We start from the raw sequence: 23,865 nt of genomic DNA on the forward strand, positions 1-23,865 counted from the left end.
CTACTTGTTTCCTGTCCTGCAGCCACAGCACAGCAGAATTGTTTCCCACATGGAACTCCGGGACCTGGATTAATAAAGAGCAGTTTCCGTTCCCACCAGTGACCACGTTGTTCAATCAAGATTACAATTTACACCAATGTTTGCCCCTTTTCAGTGTTCATAATGGAGGTCAGCGTTTACCCATCACTTTACTTCACCGGCTTTTACTAACAAGGTTTAATGCATTGCGATTGCATTTAGTACGTGGTTGTGAACATGTTTTCCCACATATGACTGTGTGTTTGCGCACATCCCAGTGGTGGTACCCATTGTCTCCTGCATGCTAGTTTTAAACCTTAATAAGCGCCTTGCTTCTGCTCGTTGGATGTGACAGCAGGGTGAGAGAAAAGGGCTTTCTTACACTTCAATTTCACGCATATTTTCTTTGAGGCTAATGAGAGCCTTAAACACGGTGCTAGACTTCAGGCTGCGCCGTTGAAGGCTGACATTTTCACACACGGTGGCACCTTGTCACTGCGGATGAAGTCCTTCTAGCTGGCTACTGAGGATGTATGTGTGTGTAGGCTTTTTGTGTAGTTTTGTGTGTGTAAGGAAGAGAAGATAATTTGTTGACCTCGCTCTGTATGATTCAGAGTGTTTGTGTTGAGTGCAGGTATGTCTAGTTGCCTGTACGTACCCTTTTTGGGGGGGTGGGGGTCTGCTTGGTTTGTCTGAACGGAGCAGAAACGGCGATGGATCTCAGGATTGCATTGCGCTCTCGCACTGTGATTCATCATGTGTGCTTTGTACTTATTTATGTAGTGCAAAGATTTGTCCGTATGTTAATGCTATGAGGTGCTTGTTCTTCATACCCACCTCTGTGTTGTCATTCCCTTATCTGCAGTGAACATATATACCGATAATAATGCTTCCTTAACTCTTTGTCCCATCTGCGTTTTCTTTCACACTGTTGTGCAGCAGACCTCAAATTGATAGTGACGGGATTTCTGCTTAATCACGGCTCCGAAAAGGAAAAATGATGAATAAATAAACACTCGCAAGAACCTGCTCATCTTGTCAGCATTATTGTCGCATCCATTGAATGCTAAACGAACACGACTGCCAGGTGTCTTGCCTCGCGGAAAAAATGGTCTAAAATGAAAGTTGAAGATAATTATTGTGCTGGACATATGGAAGGGCATCCCTTTTTATCTGAGTGTATTTGGCCTCATAATTCCATAATTGTATGGAAAGAGAAAGGCTCATTTCTTTTTTTTAGTCCCCCACTACTCCCGTAAACCGATAATTTACCTTTTTGTCATCTGATATTGTTTACTGTTTCTTAGACCTTTTATTGCAGACTCAGTCTTATTAATTCAATGTACGCCTAAGAATATGTCACCAAGAAAACCGAGGAGGCTACTGGTAAAAGCCCCAAAATGATGGTGTCTGTTTGCATGTCTAGATATATGTGTGTGTGTGTGTGTGTTTTCTCCCACACGGCCCCTGCTGCTGCCACTCACTGTAAACTAGTATGCGGCTCGTCACAGACAGACGTTGACACACTCCCAGTCTAATGTGCTCATTAGGGACTGCACAGCACACACATAATTGATAGCCATGACACACACGATGCATACACATAGAATTGCAAAAAACAGTTTCTTTTTTTTAATGCTGCAGTAGAAAACAAGGTTATATGAAGTCATATAATGGGGGGTTCATTGTCAAGAACAACAACAGAAAACGAAAAAAACCAAATAAAAAGACTCACGGCACAGAATGCATTACAGTATCTGTGCTGTTTACATGCCGATATTTTACACATAAGGATTCTTTTTTTTAATTATTTCTCTACCCTGGCAGCTGTCAGTTACTTCAGCAGATGAACTGCCAAAATTGTAGCAGAACTTGTCACTCAGGAGATAAGTGTAACCATGGTTACCTTTCATGTCCCAAAAAGATAAAGCTGCAATGTGGAATCGTGGCAGAGTAATTAGACAGAACAAAAAATAGGACCAATCGAAAAGGCATTCAACAATATGAAACAACCAAGAGTGCTTATAAATAACAGTTTACATGTGAAATATCTTTATAAACTAACATCTTTTTTGTACAACCTGTAATATCTTTTTTTAGTGTTCATACAGCGTAGAGTAGTGTCTGGTAAAAAGAGTCTTTAACCCTTTGAGCACGAGTTGGGAATAAAAAGATTCACCTGTTGTCATCTTTTTGCTACAGTATCTTTTTTTCTTATTGTTTCATTAAATAACACATTTAGAAAATTATTGTGCAAAACAATTTTATTCATGTCTTCATATACTGTGCACCAGCAGACCAGTCACAATCCGTTTAAATTAAAAAATATAAAAATGATGCATAATTTAGACAGGAATTAGTTAATGTGTTTATGTACATATTTTACACAGACCTGAATTAATATAGGTCCCTGATCGACCAAAGTAAATGACTGCAGATTTATTTCTTTTTCTTATTTTTTCACCACACAGCTACAATGCTTGTGTCAAGTCTGGCAAACATATCTTAAACAAATATTAAGCTCAATATGAAAACCTTGCTCTGAATAGAGGATCTCTTTATGTCTAGAGATTAGAATCAACATACTGTTAATCTCAGAAACAGGCATTGTAGACAAAATGTACATTGTTAATCCAATTCTCACAATAGCTTCAATAATTCCCATTCTCAAATCTTGATTCAATTGTTTTTGGATCTTAGGTGTAGAAGTGCTTTGACGTACTCAGAGGGTTAAAATCTAAATGCTGACTCCAGCACAAAGCAAAACAAGGAGAGAGAGAACGAGCGGAAGAGTGGAATAAAAAATCAAAAACAAAAGTAAATCATGAAAAGTGCACCCAGATTTAGTTATAAAATGTTTAACTAAACAGTTTCATTTATGCATGCAGCTTATCACATCCCAGTGATGTCAAAATATAAAGGAACTTAATTTCATTTATACAAGTTTCAAAATACACGCCACTTCATTTTAGAATCTTTTTTTTAAAACCTTCATATACTTTATTTTCTCAATGACACAATTCGAAGAAAAAAAAATTACTCTATTCCCGTCAAAGCAGGATCACTAAAATTGAGTGTCTTGTGCAAGAGTGAGACTCTTACTCAGCAAGAAAAGAAAAAAAACATTGACTGCTACAACATAAAAATGTGAAACCATGTGCCAAAACCTAAAACAGTAGTTGTATGGCATCTTTGTGCAGTTCCATCACGTTAATAATCCTTTCTTTTCTTCAAAAGAATTGTCTTTGAAAAGCTTAAGAGAAACAGAGCAAGAAAGAGTCAGCCATTACAAAAGAACACAGCATCGTCCCCAGCAGGTGCTACTGTTTCTCCGGCTCACACACGTACATGAGATGGTCCTCGGGGGACTTTCCATGAGTCTTGCTGAGGTGAAGCTTGACCGCATGCTTGCTCGCAAAAGTCCGGTTGCAGAGCTTGCATTGGTACACAGCCCCGCTGTCGTCGTCGTCGGGAGAGGGTGACGGGGATTCAGTTGAGGGCAGAGAAGTGGTCAAGGATGAGGCCAGGGAAATGGGTAGAGAGGAGGGTAAAGGGTGGCTGGATGGGTTAAGATTTGAGAGCAGCTTTTCAGACAGTCCTTTGGTGTAGCGTTGTTGATGATGTTGTTGCGAAATCTGGCTGAGCAGCTGCTCCCCAGAAAGCTTGGCCAGGTCTCTCAGACGGAAGCCCAAGTGGGATTCCAAGTGGCTGACGTAGGTGGACGGTGAGCGGATCTGAGAGGCGCAGTCGCTGCAGAAGAACACTGGGTGACCTGAATCCAAGTTCTTCAAGAACTTGGTGCCACCGGTTCTCCTTAGCTGGTACTTGACATTAGCCAACCAGTGGGATATTGTGGTCATTGAGAGGCCAGTGAAACGGGAGATGTGCATTCTTTCCTGTGGGCTCAGGTCTGACATCATGTATTTTCCATCACTTGTTTGTCTGAGACTGGCGGCAAACTGGGCTTGTAAGATTAGGAGGTGTTGAGGGTTCCAATTGGACTGCCGGCCTTTCCGTTTCTGGGCTGGAGAAATATCCTCTATTTCCTCTTGAGTGATACCTTCAACGTCTGAGCGCTCGGACAGGCTGGTCGGTGTGGAGGACTTGGAGACAGCTTGACTTTCCGTCAGGTTCCTCAACATGTCGGAGATGTCTGACAATGCGTTTTCCCTCAAAGGGGAGCTGGACATAAAGGAAGCTACTGCAGCTGAGGCTTTGGTCATAGTGACAGCGGAGGAGGGAGAAATTGAAGACGGAGTGGTGGTGGTGGATGAGAGAGCCGTTGAGCTCAAAGAGCCACCACTGTTGTTTTTGTCTGCATTTTTTCCTTTAGTTAGGTCTATGGGTTGGTCGTTGTTTAGATGTTGCTGGTAGAAGTAGCGGTCTAAGCGGTCATTGCTGGTCTTTTTGGTCTGTGCTGGTGCGGTGGAAGCAGCCACTGCTGCTTTCTCTGCCAGACTGTTGCTCATCTTGAACAGCATGCTCATGGGGTCAAGGGAGGGCAGGGCGGGCTTAGCAGCCTTCCCCAGGTGGACGTTCATTACTGATTGCAGTGCACTGAGGGGGTTGACGAATGGCTGTTCTGGAGGAGGATGGTCTGTGATGATAGCTGTACTGCCACACAGAGAGGCCGGCAGGGGGGATGTCACAGCAGTGTACTCCACTCCATTCTCCACAGACTCCTTTATAGAAATATCGCCATTTGAATCTCTGTGATTGGCTCCACTCCCATCACCTACAGCTTTTTCCGCCCCACTTGTATTCTCTGGAGTTTTACAGCTGCCTACTCTATTGTCTTTGGGCGACTCTCCTCGTGCTGAGTCCCCTGTCTCGCTGTTGCAGGGTGACGGCGTGGTACGTCTCAGTGGAGATCCCCTAACAACACCACTGGGCTCTCTATTTTTTTGCTCTACCTTGACCACTTTCTCTGACACTTTCTTGACCAGTTCCTCCATCGCATGGAAGTTGTTTTTGGGTAGAGGGGAGTTCTGGCGACTAGGAGGGGAGATTAGGGGCTGCACCTTACCAGTAGGAGAGAGAATCTCCCCTCCTTGGAACATGTATTTGAGGGAAGAGCTCTTCCCAGTGTTGCCAAGCGAGAGCTTCATTATGTTTGGCAGCTGGTAAGCAGCATGGATACTTGGATATCCACCCCAACTTGGAGCTCCATTCTGGGCTTTGTTTATGGCTGAGGTGACTGTGTTCTCCAAGGACTTGAGGATGTCAAGACCACCTTTTGGACTTTCCTCCAGATCTTCCTCAGTAAGATAAGAGTATTTTGAAGAAATATCAAACTTCACCTCAGCCTCCTCCTCACATCCTGTCTTTTTCTCCTTTAGATTACCATTGTTGATGATGGACTCTTTCGTGCATTCCTCCTCCTTCTCTTCCTTTTTAATCTCCACAACCATGGCACTAGGGGAAATGCTGGTTGGAGGAGGAACTGGAGCAGGTGGAGGGGAGAATGTTGTGGCAGCCAAGGGAACGGACTGGAACTTTTCTTCAGCTGTTAAATTGGGTTTGGGGGTTGGGGTGGACGATTCGATAATGGGCTTGCCTTTCTTAATAGCAGAGTTGGTGACTTTGATAAAGTGTCCAGTCACCATCATATGAGCAGTGAGCTCTTGTAGTGTGTCATGAGAGCTACCACACTCCATGCATTTGAGGATCTGGGACTTCCTGGATTCAAACTGCCAGGCATAGCTGGCACCGTTCTGGTGTCCATAGCGGTTGTTAGGTGTGATGTAAGGATTGGTACCTTTCTGGAGTATATCATTGGAGTCATTGAAGGAGGTTGGTTTGGGTGTGGTTTCTCCATTAGAGTCTGGGGAGCTTGGGATGTCAAGGTCCATGGGGACTCTCTTTCGAGCCGAGGAAATAATCTTAGCGGCCACTGGTGTAACAGGCTCTTTCAGAGGCACTTTCTGGTAGTGTTTTGTCTTAATCATGTGGACACTTAGGTCCTGCAGGGATTCAAAGGAGTGCCCACAGTACATGCACTTGAGAACTTTCTGTGCGTCTTCCTTCCCCTCCATCTCTAGCAAGGACCGCTTTCTTGGTTTAGACCAACGTTTAGTACCCTCACCATCCGGCTCATGGTTATCATCGCGGTAGTGGCCTGTCTCGTTCATGTGCACGGTGAGCCCCACTAGGGTGTCATATGCCCCACTACAGTCCTTACAGCGGAACTTGCTGGCTCCGGTGAATATAGAGCCATAGAGCTTGGAGCTCTGCCGGTACAGCTGGACGGTACTAAAGAGGCTGGGTTCCGTAGATGCGGCGGATACAGCTACTGTGGGATGTTGAACCATGCCCAGTCTGTTGTGGTGGTTCTGTGAGGCCTGCTGGAGCGTTTTGGCCATAGCTGTCTGGTGCCAGTCATAGCCTCCACTTCCACAGCTGCTGCTGCTGCTGCTGCTACTGCTGCTGCTGTGACTGCGAGGGGGCTTTTCTGCAGGCGGCTGGCTCAAGTTGAGATTCAGTGTGGACCAATACGAGTTGGTCAGGAAGGAGGTATAAATGGCCTTCATCTTTTCCAGGCTGTCAGCCACAGACCCTGTAGTGGCTAATATGGCCTCGTCTCCACTTACTGGGCCGGCAGTATTGGCAACATCCATCATGACTGAGGAGGAAGAAATGGAAAGGGCATTTGTTGGGTCTTTCGATAAGAGGATATCATCCTCGTTTTTAAGAGAGGATATCTCAAAATCAGACATTCTGTCACTGGATTCACTCAGGTGAGACTCACTGTCCAGTTCTTGACCAGAATAGTCAGCAGGGTTTGGGGAATCATGAAAGCCTGTGGATCCTGGCCTGTCCTTGAGAAAGAAGTCTTTTTCCTGACATAGGAACTTGGAGGCAGGCTCTTCCCCTTCCTGAGCTGAGTCATCTCCATCCAGGTCCTCATCCAACAGCGCTGCTTCCTTCTCATCTTCAGGGACGTATGCTGCTCAGGCGGAGAAAAGAACAAAGAGAGAGAGGGAGAGAGATTTGTTAGAACCACATTGACAGCTTATCTAATGATGGAGACTCTCAACTCTGTATTCCTGTTTCTACACCAAGCGGATAACTTTTTCAAGAGGAAACAGAGCAAACACTTCTGTTAATGATTCTGTTCTATATTCACCCTTTTACATTTACAGCCTTTTCAAATTTGAATCAAGTTGCCACGCCCTCTGCTTCTCCCTCCTCCCGGGTCTTTGTTCTGTACTACAGAAAATCAGAGACCAGTGGAGAGAAAGAGAGATGGAGATGGAAAAAAGAGAAAGATGGAAAAACGTTGCTTTACGCAGAACTTGCCACCTTATTCTTCTCAGGGGGCAACAGCTTGAAATTAAAACTAAATTTGAAATTAATGAAGCACATTCTGGTGGTGGCATTCGTTTCTGAAGTAATAAATTACTTGTATCAACCTCGGAGACAGCGGTTCCTGTCTGTCAATTAATATGTCTTACGCTTCTTCTGCAGACTCTAATGCATTCCCTAACAGACACACTCGCCGTTTAAATTAAGCATGCATTTCCACTCATTACACTGCTCTGCCCTCGCCTCCTCGTAAATAAAAATGAATGAATGTACGTTTGCCTGCAACAAATCTCTCCCCGCAAAAACCCATTTGCTTCAATTACCAAAGATTAGAAAAAGTTTAGAGTTATTATTTACAGTTTAGCTCCGGGAGAGGGCTTGAGGCTTTCAATTTATATTCAAATCCCTCTCGTTTAAGAATAATACGATGGAAATCATATCGAGAAAATATGTATTAAGACAAATCGCAGTCTCGCCTCTTTGTACATCCATGAATGTTTTATTTAGTTAATAAGTCTATCAAACGGAAAAAACTACATCCGAGAAACGCTGCGTGCTCACACTTTGTGATTAAGGCTGGATTTCTGGATATCGGTGGCAGCACACACAACACGCATACACAAAGCTCTTGTTTTAGCAACCACACTGGCAAAGAATAGAAGCGTTTGTCTGAACGCTGGTGCCCGGCATTCCTTTCTGCCACAGAACATCGCTCATCTGAGCTGGTATGTAAACACAGAGTGGGCCGGTAAGTGGGACGGGTGTGGCACGGAAGCACGCGCATAATCAATCTACCGCTTTTAAAGATAAGCAAGGTCTCAACAAATGAAAATGATCATTGTATTATATTTGTGAGAGTTCAATTCCTTATAAACGCCAAAAAGAAAAAATGATGTGCAGGGTAACTGGGTTACGGGCTTCCACATAATACCTACACCACCTGCAAGCCACATCATACAACAACACACTAAAGCTTTTGCACACTGCCATCTCCCACTCAGCATGTGTATGTGTCAGTACTACATCAGCAGCAACACAGACAGAAGTCTCTGTCATTGTCAGGCTAGCGGTTGCCATTCGCGATGATACACCGTGGGACAAACAGATGCACAGAGACACAGATTTCCCATCACACATCACACACACACACACACACCGATGGTACTGTAACTGCTGTAGTCTTAACAACTCTTTGCCCCTAGGCATTCTCAGGAACTTCTCTGTTGAACGTGCAGTCGGCTCCAGTGCTCAGTCTAACATAAAAAGGATTCACTTTCAACACTTCAAACGTGTTATCTTATGTAATAAATGCTGTATTGTGCAATTTAAAAATGTGCAGGGTCACAAAACCTTTATTTACTTGGCACACGTTCTAGTGTTTATCTTTTATTGTAATAAAGTACATCTATCCAATAAAAAAATGGATGCGTTTGAGCTACATATTTTTATATTCATGCATTTACAACACGCACACACAGACACACACACACCCTCTCTCAGAGCATCCCCATTTCTCTCCCCCACTCCGCCGCGGAGACGCATCCACCCGCCCGCACACCCTTGCAGCCGAGCCGACCCACATGTACATGCCATCTGTTCTGAATCAGCCAAAACGACAGCTGTTTAAGAGAACAATGCTGCGGCTGAGGAAACACAGCAGCCCGCCGCTCTCATCAAGGCCAAACATCAATGTGAAATCTCCTTTAAAACACGAAACATGTACGCTCCGCTTTGAATTAGCTGCCTTTGTGTGTTATAAGAACATGTTTGTGCTTGTGTGTACTTGCAAATGTGTGATTTGTGCAGAGACGGATGCAGGAGGATCGCGGAGACTAGTGCGTGCCGCATGGAACCTCTGCATGTAGGTTGCACCCACATACGTGGAGCATGAAGCAGAAGACAGAGTTCAGTATGTTGAAATATAGAAACATTTAATATACTTTAATAGGCAGTGTGGAAACAAATTGATGCAGCTACTTGCATTGAATATAGGCTGCAATGACAGTTAAAGTCCAAATACAGCCGCTTGAGTTTTTTTTAATCATTGTAAAATAAATACCCAATTCATTGCAGTTTACTGTTTTTGACGTAATGCTGTCCTTAGATGTATCCATTCAATACAAATATCAAGCTTTCTGTTATGTTTATTCTCTGGGGTCGGGGACGGTAAAACAGGCTTCCTTTGGCGGGTCGCCATCCACTGAAACCTTTCTTGCAATGTTTCTGTTTTGTGCCGTATCCATTTTTTCAAGATATTTCATTTGACCTTACTCTCCTATGTCGTCAGCCTGTCAAAGCTGGTTGTAAATATACTGAAATTCAATCCCACCTCAATTTGTAATCATATCCCTATCAATTTCAAATTGTAACTACTACTTTTGTGTATGTATCAATGTTTCAGTCAAATTCCTCAAAAACGCGACGATTCCCTGATAATGCTCCAGTTAAAAAAAAAACAGATCCGTTGAAATTGGCCAACAGTCAAGGATAACTGTTGGAATCAAATGTTTAGCATCCTTTTCTCGCTGCCGAGTAATGGAGCTAACCACTAACAAACGGAGGCTGCTCTGAGTTACAATCCTCCCGATAACTGCCCTGTTGTTGAGCACCACTGATGTTCACTTACTAGCAGACTTAAGTTTTTTTTTCCTAACTATGAGCTCACTGTACTGGCCCAAAAGGATTCAAGAGAGCGTCTGCTCATTGTCCCACTCTTTCTCAAGCTAGAACTTGGCACAACATGGCTTTAACGGCGGGGGGGGGGGGTTGGACGGATATCAAGACCGGGGGCCACAAACCACGCTCACACACAGCGGAGGACAGGCAGAGATGATCCTCAAGGCTGCTGGCTTGTGTCCAGGCTGCAAGGGTTGAAAACGCTACAGATAAATTTGGAAGAAACACACACACACACACACACACACAAGCAGGATACCACTGGAGCCGAAGAAGGCCGGTCTAAACGCACCAGGCGTGCAGGTGCTCTTTTAATTAGTAGAGAGCGAAAGTTCCAGATGAATTGTCAGCAGGGTGGGAGACATGGTTTGAACACGGATTTGGCCGGTTTGAAAAATAAAAAATAGCAATAACACCAGAGTTGTTTCTGGGAGATCTGCAGGGGAAGGGCTCATTCAGGTTATGGCATCTTAGAAACTCCAAAATCTCCTGCTATAACAGCCAATACCTCTGCGAACACACAGAACTTTGGATTGATGGAGGAAAGACACTTGCTAAGCTGCGATTCACAGAACCATGTGTCAGTGATGAGGAAATGCCTGGGCACTCAGATGTTCTGATGTTAGTAAACGCTTTATCATGCTTATATAACCACTTAACAGCCCTATCAGACACACAGGCACGGCATCCCTCCCTGTTTACACTTCAGCTTTGACCGTGTTAGTTTGTGTGCGTTCGTGTGTCTGCGTGACACACAAGGAGACGGACCGTCAACCCCAGTCGCAGTAGGGGGACGTGTTTGGTTGGGACGAAGCTGAGGTCGTGTCTGTAGGCCTGAGATGAAAGAAATCCAGCAGAATGTGAGTGTATCTGCATACCCCCCCTCAGCCCCCCACACCCCCGCCATTTCCTAGTTGATAAGATCCTGTAATCTCCCGTCCCTCCGTCCCTCCCACCCCTATTCCATCCCGACCCAATCTCCAATGAGAACCACATTAATGAAGTTAATTGAACCTGAGATCGATAATACTTAATTATTTTGATTTGACATGCAGAGACAAATTGGTGGGATGGCTTCTGTGTGTGTGTGTGTGCAGCACAGAAGGTGCTTAACGGGGCACGGCTGTCTGCGGTGAGTACCTCGGGATTGGCGGGGCGTGCCATCGATACCTCAGGAGGTGTTCGATCGACCCCCAGACTCCCAGACGAGTTCTGCCTCCAAGTGGCTCTACGTTTTTTACAGACTTGTTACATATTTACGTTATCATCGATTATGACACGCTGATCGCGTCTCCGAAAAAAACATTGTGTGTGTGATGAGTCGTGCACCAAGTCACTACGAAAGTCCAGCAGGCCACGAGAATGTGGGCAATTGTATAAGGTAGGAAAAAACCTTGGTGACGAGGAAATATGTCAAGACAGATAAGCGCACGTAATTAGGAGAGACTTCAATCAATTTTCAAAAAAAAGTCTATCTACTCTTTCTGTGGTGAGGCCCGGTACCAATTGGCCCGGTGGTTGAGGACCCCTGATATAGATAATCCAATTATTAAGGTCACTTTGTTCATTGGGTATATAGTGACAATGCTGTTATTATATATTTCAGAATAGTGGAACACAAATTGAGTTAATAAAATGCTTCTACTGTACTATTGTTGCTATAAATAATTGTATGAATCACTAACAGTACATTGTTTAATGTTGTGTCATGATACATATTGTCACTTAAAATGTTTACTCTTATTGCTTGAGATTTGTCTTATTTGGGACTGTACTAGTAGCAATACTCAATTTCCTAATATAGTGAAAAAAAGCTGAATTTCATGTCAAATGTAAAAATTCTAAAAAATAATAATGATATTATATTTTGTATCACATTTTTATGATGGCTTTTAAAATGTTCTATTTTTTGGTTTGTTTACAGGAATGGACCGTGTATAAATTATTTCAATGTGGGACTAGCTTCAAGCTGATAAGCAATAATAAACAGCAAGATAGTCCTGAATATGCAAAATGCCTTTCAAAATAAAAAGCAGAGATAATATTAGCATATACAGCACATAGTGGTGCTGTGAGCGAGCGGGGGAGGAGTGTGAGAGAGGGGAGATTAGATTTGGAGGGGCAACAGTTAGTCCGTGTGCCTGTCTACATCTGCGGCGCTTTGCAGCGTTCTGGAATCCTGCGATTATTCAGAAGCACGGATGCTGTTGTAGCACGCTGGTGTGTGTCCGTACATGTGTGTGTGTGCGTGAGCAGTGTTGGCCCGGCTAATCATCTCCCCATGCCACTCAGCTGGGGAGCTGCTGACACTGTATTTACATGCTGCTGTTACAGTGCCAATACAACAGCGTATGCCTGGGCTTGAGAGGTACTGACAAACCTGCTGGTGCGCACGTGTTTGTGTGTGTGTGTGTGTGTGTGTGTGTTTATGGGAACCCACACCCACGCAACTTACTTCTGTGTGTGTGTGTGTGTGTGTGTGTGTGTGTGAATATTATACAGGAGCAGTTTTTATTCAGGAAAAAACGGACTCTTTTTGTACAAATCAAATGTAGGAATTAGCCTGATGCTGCACACTGTGGAATGAATACCTAAACACTTATTCATAAATGTGGGAATAAATGTGTGAAAAAGCAGGCATTTTCAGTAAAAATAAAAACACTAACTGAATTGTAAATAAAATTGTTAAACAAAGTAAGCAAATGTTCGCCCATTAATTGAAAAGAATGTATTTGCAAACATGTGCAGCACTTTGCATACTGAACGTATATTTTCCACTGTCACACAAACAGGCGCTAGTCGTCCGTAGCAACGAGCCTCTACGTCACCTCTCTCTGAATGTACTCGCTCATTAGGGAGGAGCTGTGAAGGAATGAGTGGACGTAAAACTGAAACCCGACACTACCATGTCCATGTCACATCCAGATGACGCTGCTCTACTGTCGTGCAAACGTCGAACACGCTGTGAAAGGAGAAAGCATCAAAGCCCTGCGTTAGCCGGCAGGAAACCAGAGCGTGTTTGTAAGAGCAATGGAAATAAATTCTTTTCCTTAAACGAAATGAACAGGAGGATCATTTTAATGTGTACATTATAACACAATTACCACTCAATGCTCTAAAACCAGCAAGACACACAGGAAATCAATGTTCGTAGAATACTCTGAGTGTGTGGGGGGGTTGTTAGTTGAAATAGAGGTCAGTGTATAACCTACAGTGATAAAAAGCAAAAGCAATTTAAACATGTAAACATCCACGTGAAAACATCCATTTGTGCGTTATAGTGTCACTATATTTAGAATATGGCTCTGACTGAAAGTGAAACTTATCTGCACTCTCTTTTAAGAGCCTGTTGGTAAAATACAGAGTAGCTAAGTTTCCTTTTCAGTTCAGTTCCTCCTTGGACAATATAGTAAACATAGTGTGAGCTTACAGTCATATACTGTGCTCATTCAAAATGACAAGCATCTACTCTGGGTGATGTACCGTTCATGGATAAGAATACAGCCCCACTTCAAAAGACCCCAGCTACCCCTTTAAGCACTTCGGCCTCTGTGATGGACGCCACCTCATCTGCCGTGGCACTTCACAGTAAATTATAGTTATCGTAGTGAGTTGGTTTTAATGATCCGTTATTGTATCATAATTGTTACCAGAAAAGAAAAGACTGCTTGTATCCTTTACATCAAACTTGTGTAGCAGTATGCTGGAACTTCAGTGAATTGGAAAGACAACCTCTCCACCAGGAGCCTAACTAATAAATATGTGTATGTGACCACGTGTCATGTGCAAACACTGTTAACTGGATGACAACATTTCTAATCCATGATTACCACTAAAATGAGAACAATGCTACGCTAAGTAGCAGAGACTTTACCTCTTGCTGCTTCTTGAGGAGAACACGTGCTCGCCATTTACTACCGCTCCACCATCATCTTTCATTCGAACATACCAGCAGGGTGTAGTAGCAGAAGACGGGTTAAGAAATGTATAGAAAAACATTGTGTGCTTTTTTATGTGAAGAAACACACATACACGCACGGCGATATCTAGCCTCAGTATTCTCAGTGTTCAGAAGTGATCTTCTGTTTGCGCCTTTGTTAATCACATAGCTTGCACTTGGAGCAGCCACACTCTCAAAGCTCACATGGCAACCTCGGGTCATGAGCACGCGTCTACGGGGGACGTGTGTGTGTCTGTGTGTGTGTGTGAAAAACAAGCGGGATGTGCAAAGTTAGTCAAGCGGGGCTGAGCGGGACGCATCCTTTCAACCATCTCCCATTTGTTTCTCCCCTCCGAGCTCCCTCCCATCCCCACACCTCCCACTCGTCCTGTGCTTTTCCCCCCTCCTCTATCTCTCTCTCTCTCACCTTGTGCCCACGTTATCTCCAGTCCACACACATAGACTTGATGCTTTTCAATATTATTTGTTTTTCCTTTACTTTTCCTCAAATTCCCTCCATATTCATCTTTACCCATCAAGGGTAGACATTCACTGTCGCGAGCACACATAGCACAAAGAAAATTCCACAACGTGAAATGCAGGGAGTAAAATACTAGATAGAAAAAACATACAACCCAGTTAAGTTGGTGCTATTGAACTCCTGCAAATGTGTTAGTGTTCAACCCCTACACTCACACACTAACACCGTCAGAAACACACACTAGTGGTTAGCTGCCGGGTGTCAATTACCTGCCAGTCTGCCTTGATCTCTTTGGACAGCTCTGATCAAAAAATGTCATCCGACCTACTCGACTGGGCCTCGCTAGGGAAGTTAGCAAGGGGGAACATGTGTGTGTGTGTGTGTGTGTGTGTGTGTGTGTTTGGGAGTAAATCACACAGCGAACTGGGTGTAAATAAAAACGACAGGATCACTTTAAGGTCCCGTCAGGTAGGCAGGAAGCGATTATGATAACGCCCGCTCGGCTCCAACGCAAACGGACACACTTAAATCCACCAGGCCGCGCGTAGAATACAGCGTGTAGCTCTCTTTCTTTTTCTTCCGGCCCGCTTCCCTTCTCTCTGTGCGTGCCGTTCTTATCTTTCCTTCATTTATTTTCTTCTATCTCTTGTGCAATATTGACTTGTTTTGCGGTATTAGGGCTGGTGCAGGCCCGAGGTGCATCTGCTGAGAACAGATTCAATACAAGCGTCCCTCCGAGGGCAGATATCAGGCCTGTTTTAACAAATCAGCATAAAGCAAGAGGGCGAATGCATGGCAAGTCATCAGCACACTCGCGATCACACACAAACACACGTAGATGCTCTCACTGATAAAGTCCTGCATATGAAAGATGTAATGCATCTCCTCCGTAAAGACAAAAAGAGAATCTCCTCTACAACCTTCAAGAAAAGGATTTGTAAAACGAACAAAACACAGACGTTTTTCCTTCTAAAGGAAGCTCTGTCCGAGCAATAAAAGGTGTAAAATGCGAGGGGGTTTTTAGAGGAAAGAAAAACGGCGAGCAATAAAGCTGGTAAACAGCACTGCTCCGAGGCAATTTAGACTGCAAAACACAAACCATTAAGTTTGTGCATTATCTTTTAATTTAATCTTGAATGATTTATAATCCATCACGCAAGGCTTCAACCATATCCAATTATTCTCTGCTGCTTGATTGACAACAAAGGTGATTTATTAAACTAATAAAAACTGATGGGCTCTCCACTATGCTCTGAAAATAACCAGCCGGACCGAGAGCTCAAAGACACTTTGCCCACAAACACACCTCCCTCCTGAGTAGCAGATCGATGCTTTGTGCATGTGCGCTTTGTTGTGTACGGGGAGTTAAATCGTGCGTGAGAGGCCTTTGAACAATCGCATAAGTATCGCTTTACTTAAAAGAGAAATCTGTCTCCATCTGTTCCCGCCACTCTCGCTGTGCCAGATATGTCGGAAATCAAAATGTCAGGCTTAGTGACGAGCGATGGTTCTAACTCTAGACCCACCGCGCCCCCCCCCCCACCCCACCCAATGCAAGGACGAGTGATTATATTAGGCTTTAATTCCTCCATCCACAGCATATATGTCATCTTAGCCTCAGCTTTATCTGCTAATGTTACGCTCAATCACTTGATATTAATGGAAAAACACCGAGCTGGGGGTGGGTGGTGGTAATGGTGGAGGGGGGTGATTTCTCGGTGGGTGTGTGTGTCTTTGTTGATGAATGAGGGTGGGGTGGCGTGGAGAGGGTTAACGTTCCTGAGTTCATATGAATATCAATGTAGGAGACTGCCTTCAAGAAATATTAGCATGTTTACAGCGGCTTGTATGAGGCTCATTTAACGAGGCTCACATGTGACTACGCAAACACACACACACACACACACACACACACGCACACACACGCACAGACTACGCGGCCTCTTTTCACAAGGTATCGTTGAAATGTTTGAACATGTGGCCCATTGTGAAGTCGGGTTTTGGGGGTGAGGGTCTAAATTAATGCTGCAACTCTACACTTATTACAAACACATGTTCTCATGAAGAAAGGAGGAAATTACGTTTCCTCACCTTCTTGGGTTTAAGATGAGGTTAGAAGAGTTAAAGGAAAAGAAGTGTAAGATTTGGTCACAAACCAAAATCAACAGAATTCATGTAGATTTTAGAAAGATAACTATGACTCGTTTTGCAGAGCAATGTACTAAAATGATATTAGCGATTACCTGGAACTAGCAATTAAGCCATGCTACCTCGGTAGGTTAGCTCCATTATTTAGCCATGCAGCACCGGCTGCTAACAGCAAATGTTACTAGCTAGATTTAATCTATAAACACACTATTAACAAGCTACTGTACAGTAAACGAATCTTAAGCTGTGGAACTTTAATAATTGCACGGCCCCAGTAGTAGAAGTGAAATGCTGACTCCTATTTATTTGGGGCATGAGGCTAGGCATTACGCATTGCACTTTTAAATCCAGGTTCTGTGTTCACGAAGAAGAGTGCTAAGTCAGAGTTAAGGAATCACTGTAAGTACTTTGTTACAATTATAATAAGAAGCAGAATCTAGAAACACCTTCACAAGAACCAGACCCAGAGAAAACCACTCAGTCCTAAGAAGCTTCTTTTCTTCCTCACCAAAACAAATTACAATCACAGATTTAAAAATTTTCAATATTTGTAATCACTGTGCCTCAGATACACAGCTGAAAAACACCGTATGGCTCCATCTCACCACCAACAGCAGTTGTTTGGATTCTTTTTGTGTAACTTAAGTGCTTCTTATTCCTGTTACAGTGTCTGTTCTGTCTTCTGCTTTGGCAATAAACACGGCTGCATGTCGTGCCAATAAGACAGAATATGAATTACAGAGCTGAATACTGGAAGGAAAGTAAGCAATAATTAATTCACCACTAGTCCACTGTGTGTTTCTACAACAAATTGCCACACTCATACATCCACACACACACACCCACACACACACACACACACAGACACACATATAAAAAAGCGTCATCAGAACTACATACTGTTCTACGATGGCATTACAAAGCATTATCATGTTGAAATTCCAAACTTGAGGCCTTGCTTTGCATCAAACACCACAGGATGGTTTCTTTATCAAAAACTCGGTAATTATGATCTTTATGTTTCTTTTTAAACATTAACTTCCATTTTAACCACCTTCAAGGCGATGTGCATCAGAGTGCAAAAGCACAAAACAAGGCAGTCTGTTTCTCTGCGTTGATTTGGAGTAGGCGGGTTGTTAGCACGTGGCGCTTCACCTGATGGATCTCTGGCCCTCACACGTCCATCAACACCTTTCCTCTTCACCGGGGGGCACAGTGTGTGAGTGTGTGGGACTGTCTGTGGAGGGGCGGTTTGAGTTTTCAGTTTCAAAGCCCTGAATTAGTGTGCCTGCAACAGTGTGGGAGTGTGTGTGTTTCAGGGGCGGGTAAATACACAGGCAGCGATGAATAATGTCAGGAAGGAGGCCGCCATTTTTAATCATGTAATTAGCCCTGAAGACAAGGAAGAAACAGGAGAAAGGTCTGAACAGTTTCAAAATGGCGTCAGTGCTGTGTGTGTGTATTTTTCAGTATATGGAAGAGCCCGACAGACACGTCTCCCTGGCTACAGGTACAGCAACAAGCCCATTAAGGCCAAACACAACTACACAACCTCACAGTGTTGTTATGGCAACATGGCCTAAAAAGGGGAGACGTATAAATCCACATGCAAACACACAAATACCTAGAGAGGAGATGAAGGAGATGAGAAGGGGAGAGAATATCCGTTCTCTCACATAGATTATTATAGATATTCTTACGTCCTCGGAGGCATCGCGTCGAGCCCAGGGATGCTCGCGCATTAAAACAGCGTTGATAGGAGCGACGATGACGACAACCGCTTTCCAACGTTCCTCCAAAAAACAGACTTCAATGATTTTCCTCCATGTTAAAACCAAAAAACAGCTACAAAATCTATAATAATAACATCAAACTAATTACAGCCATAGTCCGTAAAAATTTGCTCATATTTAGACCCATCAAAATAAATAAATAAATAGCGCGCAGTCTTTGGCACTATGTGAAAGTCTTTCTATCAATCGGCTCTGTTGCCTTTCAGGACCCGGGACAGCGCACACACACAGCGACACACACACACACACAAACACAACCATCCTGTGCTCACAAACACTTTCTACATTACTCTAGTTATTCCTTTTATGGGCATTCATAAACGTAGTGGGCTGCAGCGCAACAGTCACTGAGTAAAATCATTTTACTAAAGTATCACTGATACTGACACTTTTTAAATACAGTATGCACATATTGGGTTTGTCTGACACTGTGAATATATAGGTCTATGTGCGCGTGTGTGTGTGTGTGTGTAACCCTGTCTCCTAAAAAACTACACTCTCAATTAGGAACATACTTTCTCCCCTAAGCGTAAGAGATGAATTAAAACAAAACAGCAACAAAGTAAAGTAAATTGAGTGAAGTAGTTTTTAGTCTCGGGTTTGGATTAAAGTTAATCATTGAAATGACAGATATACAAATAAAACGAGTTAGCATTGAGTTCTGGTCTCACCTTGGGACCCGAACGGCAATGAAACACAAATATGATTAGAAAACTTATTTGTGGTATGTCAAAAAAAGACTCAATATGTTCATTTAAAAAAATAAAATAATTTGACAACATTTTCTCCAGATTGTCTGTGAAAAGTGCACCCCACTTCTCACACACACACACACACACACACACACACACACACACACACGTTCTTTTGGCGCATTCTGAAAAATGTGTTCGATCACAAAAACCAAAACACTTCTAACAAAAGCCCTCCCCACTCATCTCGTGGTGTTTAACTAAAAATACCACCAGTATAAAGAGTAAAGGAGCTTCATCCAGACTAGATCACATTATCAGTGTGAGAGAGAAGAAGAAAGCTACATTTGTACCCATCACCCTGGGCACTGAGGACAAAACAATGGGTTGCATTTATCTGGGCGGGATGCTGACAAATTTGACCAGACAGCTTTTTAAAAATGCGCGAGCACCAAAAAGGAGACATTTCTTGTCTCCTTTTGAATGAGCATGAGGTGAAGGAAGGGATGTGACAGAATTGCATAATTCATTTTTGAGCTGGGTTTTTTAACAGCTGATGTTGATGAATGCGAAGCTTTCATTCAAACGCTGCATTTAATTTGGAGGACAAATAAAAACAAATGCACAGCTTCTATCTTTCAGAGTGCTACAAGTATTTTTTTTTAGTTATTGCTTTGTGCACTACCAAACAAAACCACCTCACAGTCAATGCAGATTAATTTAAATATACAAATATGTAAAGTTAACCTTAACATTTAACGGTGAGTCTCAATCTGAGACCAGCAATCATTTTTTGATACATGTTTCCCAAGTGATGGATCTCACATTTTGGCTTTCATCCCAGAGCGATCCAGCGTCCCCTTCCCATCACGGGAGTTGTTGGAATGTTCTTTGCCGGGAAACAGAATGGAACGCCAGGTGCTGATGCGGAGTGAACTGAAGCTTGTATGACATCAGGGAGTTAAACAACACACGTTGTTGTTTAAATCACGACTGATACCATGTCCAGGAATACGCAATACTATTTGGGTTACAAGAGCTTAGTCTCGGCACACCCAGATAAAGTTTCAGACGGGGTCAGACCCCTCTGGATCTCCATGTTTCATTGATTGGCAGTGAAAATAAAAGGTTGCTGTGAGTGTATTCTATTTCCAGTGTTGCACTGGTACAGTAGCAGCTGAGGCGTTTAACGGCCAAGCTTATAACGGTCGATGAATCAATAGCGACATGTTAACCAATCAAGGTCGTATTGACTGGGTTATAAGTACTAATGAAAGACACACACACAAACGTACGTCCTTCTTGCTCTTTTCCGCGCTCTCTGTTTTCACCAACTGTGGATCGCTGGTAATTCTGAATGCAGACCTGCCTTTAAATAACCAGTGTTCTTTCATTTAGTTCATTGAGCTCTCCAAGATGGAATGTTTGTGTGTGTGTGTGTGTGTTAGAGATAGAGAGAGAGGGTTCAGTGAGACTGCATATAACCTGGGGCAAGACTCGAGGCTAAATCCCTCCTGGAAGAGTGGCAGGAAGATAGAAAGCAAAAAAGCGGTAAATGCTGACTGATGCTGTGTGTGCTGCTCTTCCCCTCGTCTGTGTATATCTATGGCTAAACTCTCTCCATCTCTATCCCTCCTAACTATCTGGGTAAGTATCTACCCGTTTGTCGAGTCCTCCTGTCAATCTGAAAGTCCTCTATCTAAACGACAGTCCCTAGATAAAGGACAAAGACAAAATATAGCACAGCATGGTGGATTTTTTCAAGTAGCGCATGAGTGTTGATATTGAATAGATAATAGATGGATTAATTAGGTACTGATCAGTTAATAAGGCACAGTAATAGTCTACTGCTTGCAAGGTAGACTATTACTTTTTCATTTTTTTTCATTTTTTTTTCATTAGATGGCAAAGGCAGTGAAGTTATAAGACTGCACATTTCTTGGCCAACCAACAGATAATTCTGGTCTCAGTCCATTGCTACGCCAACAACGAAACACCTTTTATTATGATGGGGATTATTTTATTTCAGGGAACACGGTAACCAGATGGCCCAAAACCGTTAAGGCCTAAACAAATCCTAAAACAACACCCTTTTATAGTCATGCGCTAAAAGGAAATTCTCTGTGTGCGGAACAGCTTTGGGCCAATCAAAGTCAAACACCTTCAAGAAGGGTTACATCACTTTCACGTCTTTCATTTCCTTCTGGAATACTTTTTTCCAAGAATTACAAAAGATTGAAATCTAAAATTAGTTAATTCAAAAAAAGTATTAAAAACTTGAGCACCTACAGGCCATACAGGACCGTCTCTGTCTTTCCCACGCTGCTGTTATGTCTCGAGGCCCAGCTGTTGGGTGCATGAAGCGTTCGCTTCCACCAGTGCGATAGCTCGGTGTAAACCTCCAGATAACGAATAGTGGTGAGAAAATGAGGGACGTCAAAACACATGGGGGGGGGGGGGGGGCTGGTGAGATCAAAGATGTGACACAGTGGAGAAGAGGATTCTGCAACACTGATCAAAATGCACGTGCAGAGAGGCTGAGATGAGCGTTTTTCAGAAGTGTACGCATTAATACTCAATCATGCATACGTGAAACACATTCAAACAGATTGATGATCTTTGAATGATTGTCATTGTAAAAGGGATACATAAGACGGTTTCTTCATGCCTCATATCCTCACGCTAAAGATAAGTATGCATGTACGGTAGTGTAAGCTAACACCTCGGGATATTAGAGCGTATTGTGAGCGCCGTTCCTCTGAGTCAAAGTAAAGGACTTTTTCATCATCTACCCTTCGTGTGTACCTCTGACCGTCTAGCACAGTCCTAAGAGTCTTAACACATGGAAACGACTCAGTTCAATGTCTGAAATAAGGTATGTGGTAAACACAGGCTTAAAGGACTTAAACATTTTGTTCTACGACACTAAATATGTCAGTTCATATTCAAAACATGGTCTTAGGAAAAGGCTACTGTCTAAAGTGGACTAATTTAGATCATCAAGGTGAATATTAGACCACCTTTTTTGGATTGGTGATGACATGAACTCATGTGACTGTTATCCCACTAATTACGCTTCAAAAACCATGAAAGTCGCCAAGAGCTTGTATATGACGCTGTTGGGACCAATATGACATTTTGAACTTTTCTAGGAAATAAGTGGCGGGAAGTAAAGGCCACTGAAAGGTAGAGGAGTGTGCCGCGCTCAACACTGAGCGCAGTTGTGGTAAGAATGAAAAGTGAAAATAACTAAGAGAATAAGAGAGAAGACTTTCTCACCTCGTGCCCGCTTCCACTGCCCACAAATGTTCAGAGGACTCAAGGGTCCTTTGATGCCGCGCTCACATCATTCGCTCCTCTTCTTAAGCTAAAAATCTATAATCTTTGCCACAGTGACAGCCTGATTTGGATACCACTTGCTGAAGTGGATGGTGCATCCACACCCAGTTTTAAGAGCTCTTTCATTTCCGCTGCCAGGCCTTTTCAGAAAACCCTTTTTTTCCAGCCCATCTCCTCATAGTTAAATGGAGCAGAGCCGCTGACAAACAGGAGAGCCTGTTTTATCTGCCCTCACTCCTTCCACTCCTCCACGAGTGTTTGAGAGAGGGAGATACTCAAAGAACCATTTGAGCATTTTACTGCAAAGAAGCAAGGCAAAGAATGAGTCCTCTTCCTCTCATCTTTTCCCTCCACCCCTCCCTTCCTGGGCAAACCCAGGACCAAATACCAGCAAGGGTCATATCTTTTTAATTATCTTTCCCGCCTTTGATTAATTATTCAGCGTGACAACGGCGCGTTCGTAATGCTTTTCACCTGCCGCCGCTGACTGACGGCCCCTCTGTTGAACTCAAAAGCAAACAGCTGCTGCCATGATCGCCTAGCAACCGGCCCGTGATGGATGAGTACCAGAGATGGATGGCCACAATAAATCACCACGTCTGCCTTGGCGCTATAGAAACCTGGGCAGAGTGAGAGGGGAGGGGAAGAGGAAGCATACCAGAAAGCCCCACAATGCAATTGCTGGGAAGGATGGCGTTTTAAGAAGGAGCCATAATTCTATTTTAGATATATATATTCTATACATAATTAACCATTTGTTCCATGAAACTGTTAGACTAGAAGACTGGTCATTAGAGTGTCAACAGTTTTTCCCAGCAAAAACCACCGTATTCACTCTCTGTCCATGTGTTTACTACTACATGCACATGCAGTGTCGACAAGGAGTATGAACTGGCTTACTAGTGATGGATGAATGAAGATGGGCTTGCACCGGGCTGTATTAGTAGGACTCTTCTCCACCCTTTGGTGCTTGATTATCATGATCTCTCACAAGCCTCCTCAATGTTTCTCCTCTCTCTATTTGACCTCCTGGTATTTCTCCTCTCTCTGTGCTCTCTGCATCATTGCCCGCCCCATCACGGCCTGAAGAAACATGTTGGATTTAAGAGTTGTGGGGCTCTAAACACCAGTTAAGCAGCCTGACAATTACACTGACAACATAAGTTAAAGGACACTCATGTAGCCTGTAACTACCTATGTCAGCGTAAGCAGCCTAAACAGCAGGTTTTTATAGCATTAAGAACTGACTTGTTTCCAAAGTGTTCTTTAATCTATGGTTCCAGTGTATTTTGCTTACAGGCTACTTCACACCTTTCATGACTTCAAATTACATATTAATGAAGCAGACATATAACAACAGCTTGGTTCACCTGCTCACGTTTCTATGCAAGACACATGATGACAAGGGCCTGTTAGCCTTCCCGCTCCATCTAAATAAGCCTGACTCGTTACCTGCATCATCATATTTGAAAA

At 43.3% G+C, this 23,865-nt stretch overlaps 1 protein-coding gene across 2 annotated transcripts in view; it reads right to left on the reverse strand.

The window, feature by feature from the left end:
- Positions 1-1,627: 1,627 nt before the first annotated feature.
- The window catches only part of tshz3b (teashirt zinc finger homeobox 3b), a 37,262-nt gene continuing 15,024 nt past the window's right edge, over positions 1,628-23,865 (reverse strand). Inside the window, exons 3-4 of one of the 2 annotated variants that reach the window (XM_078085266.1) lie at positions 6,767-6,964; positions 1,628-6,640 (exon numbers count right to left, since the gene is read on the reverse strand). In XM_078085266.1, coding sequence (XP_077941392.1) covers positions 3,339-6,640; positions 6,767-6,964 — 3,500 coding nt within the window. In that variant the 3' untranslated portion in view covers positions 1,628-3,338. Of the gene's footprint in view, positions 6,965-23,865 lie in introns of both variants that reach the window. The other variant, XM_078085265.1, reaches the window with a different exon arrangement.

Source organism: Gasterosteus aculeatus, chromosome 12 (assembly GCF_964276395.1).
Source record: "Gasterosteus aculeatus chromosome 12, fGasAcu3.hap1.1, whole genome shotgun sequence".
Classification (NCBI taxonomy): domain Eukaryota; kingdom Metazoa; phylum Chordata; class Actinopteri; order Perciformes; family Gasterosteidae; genus Gasterosteus; species Gasterosteus aculeatus.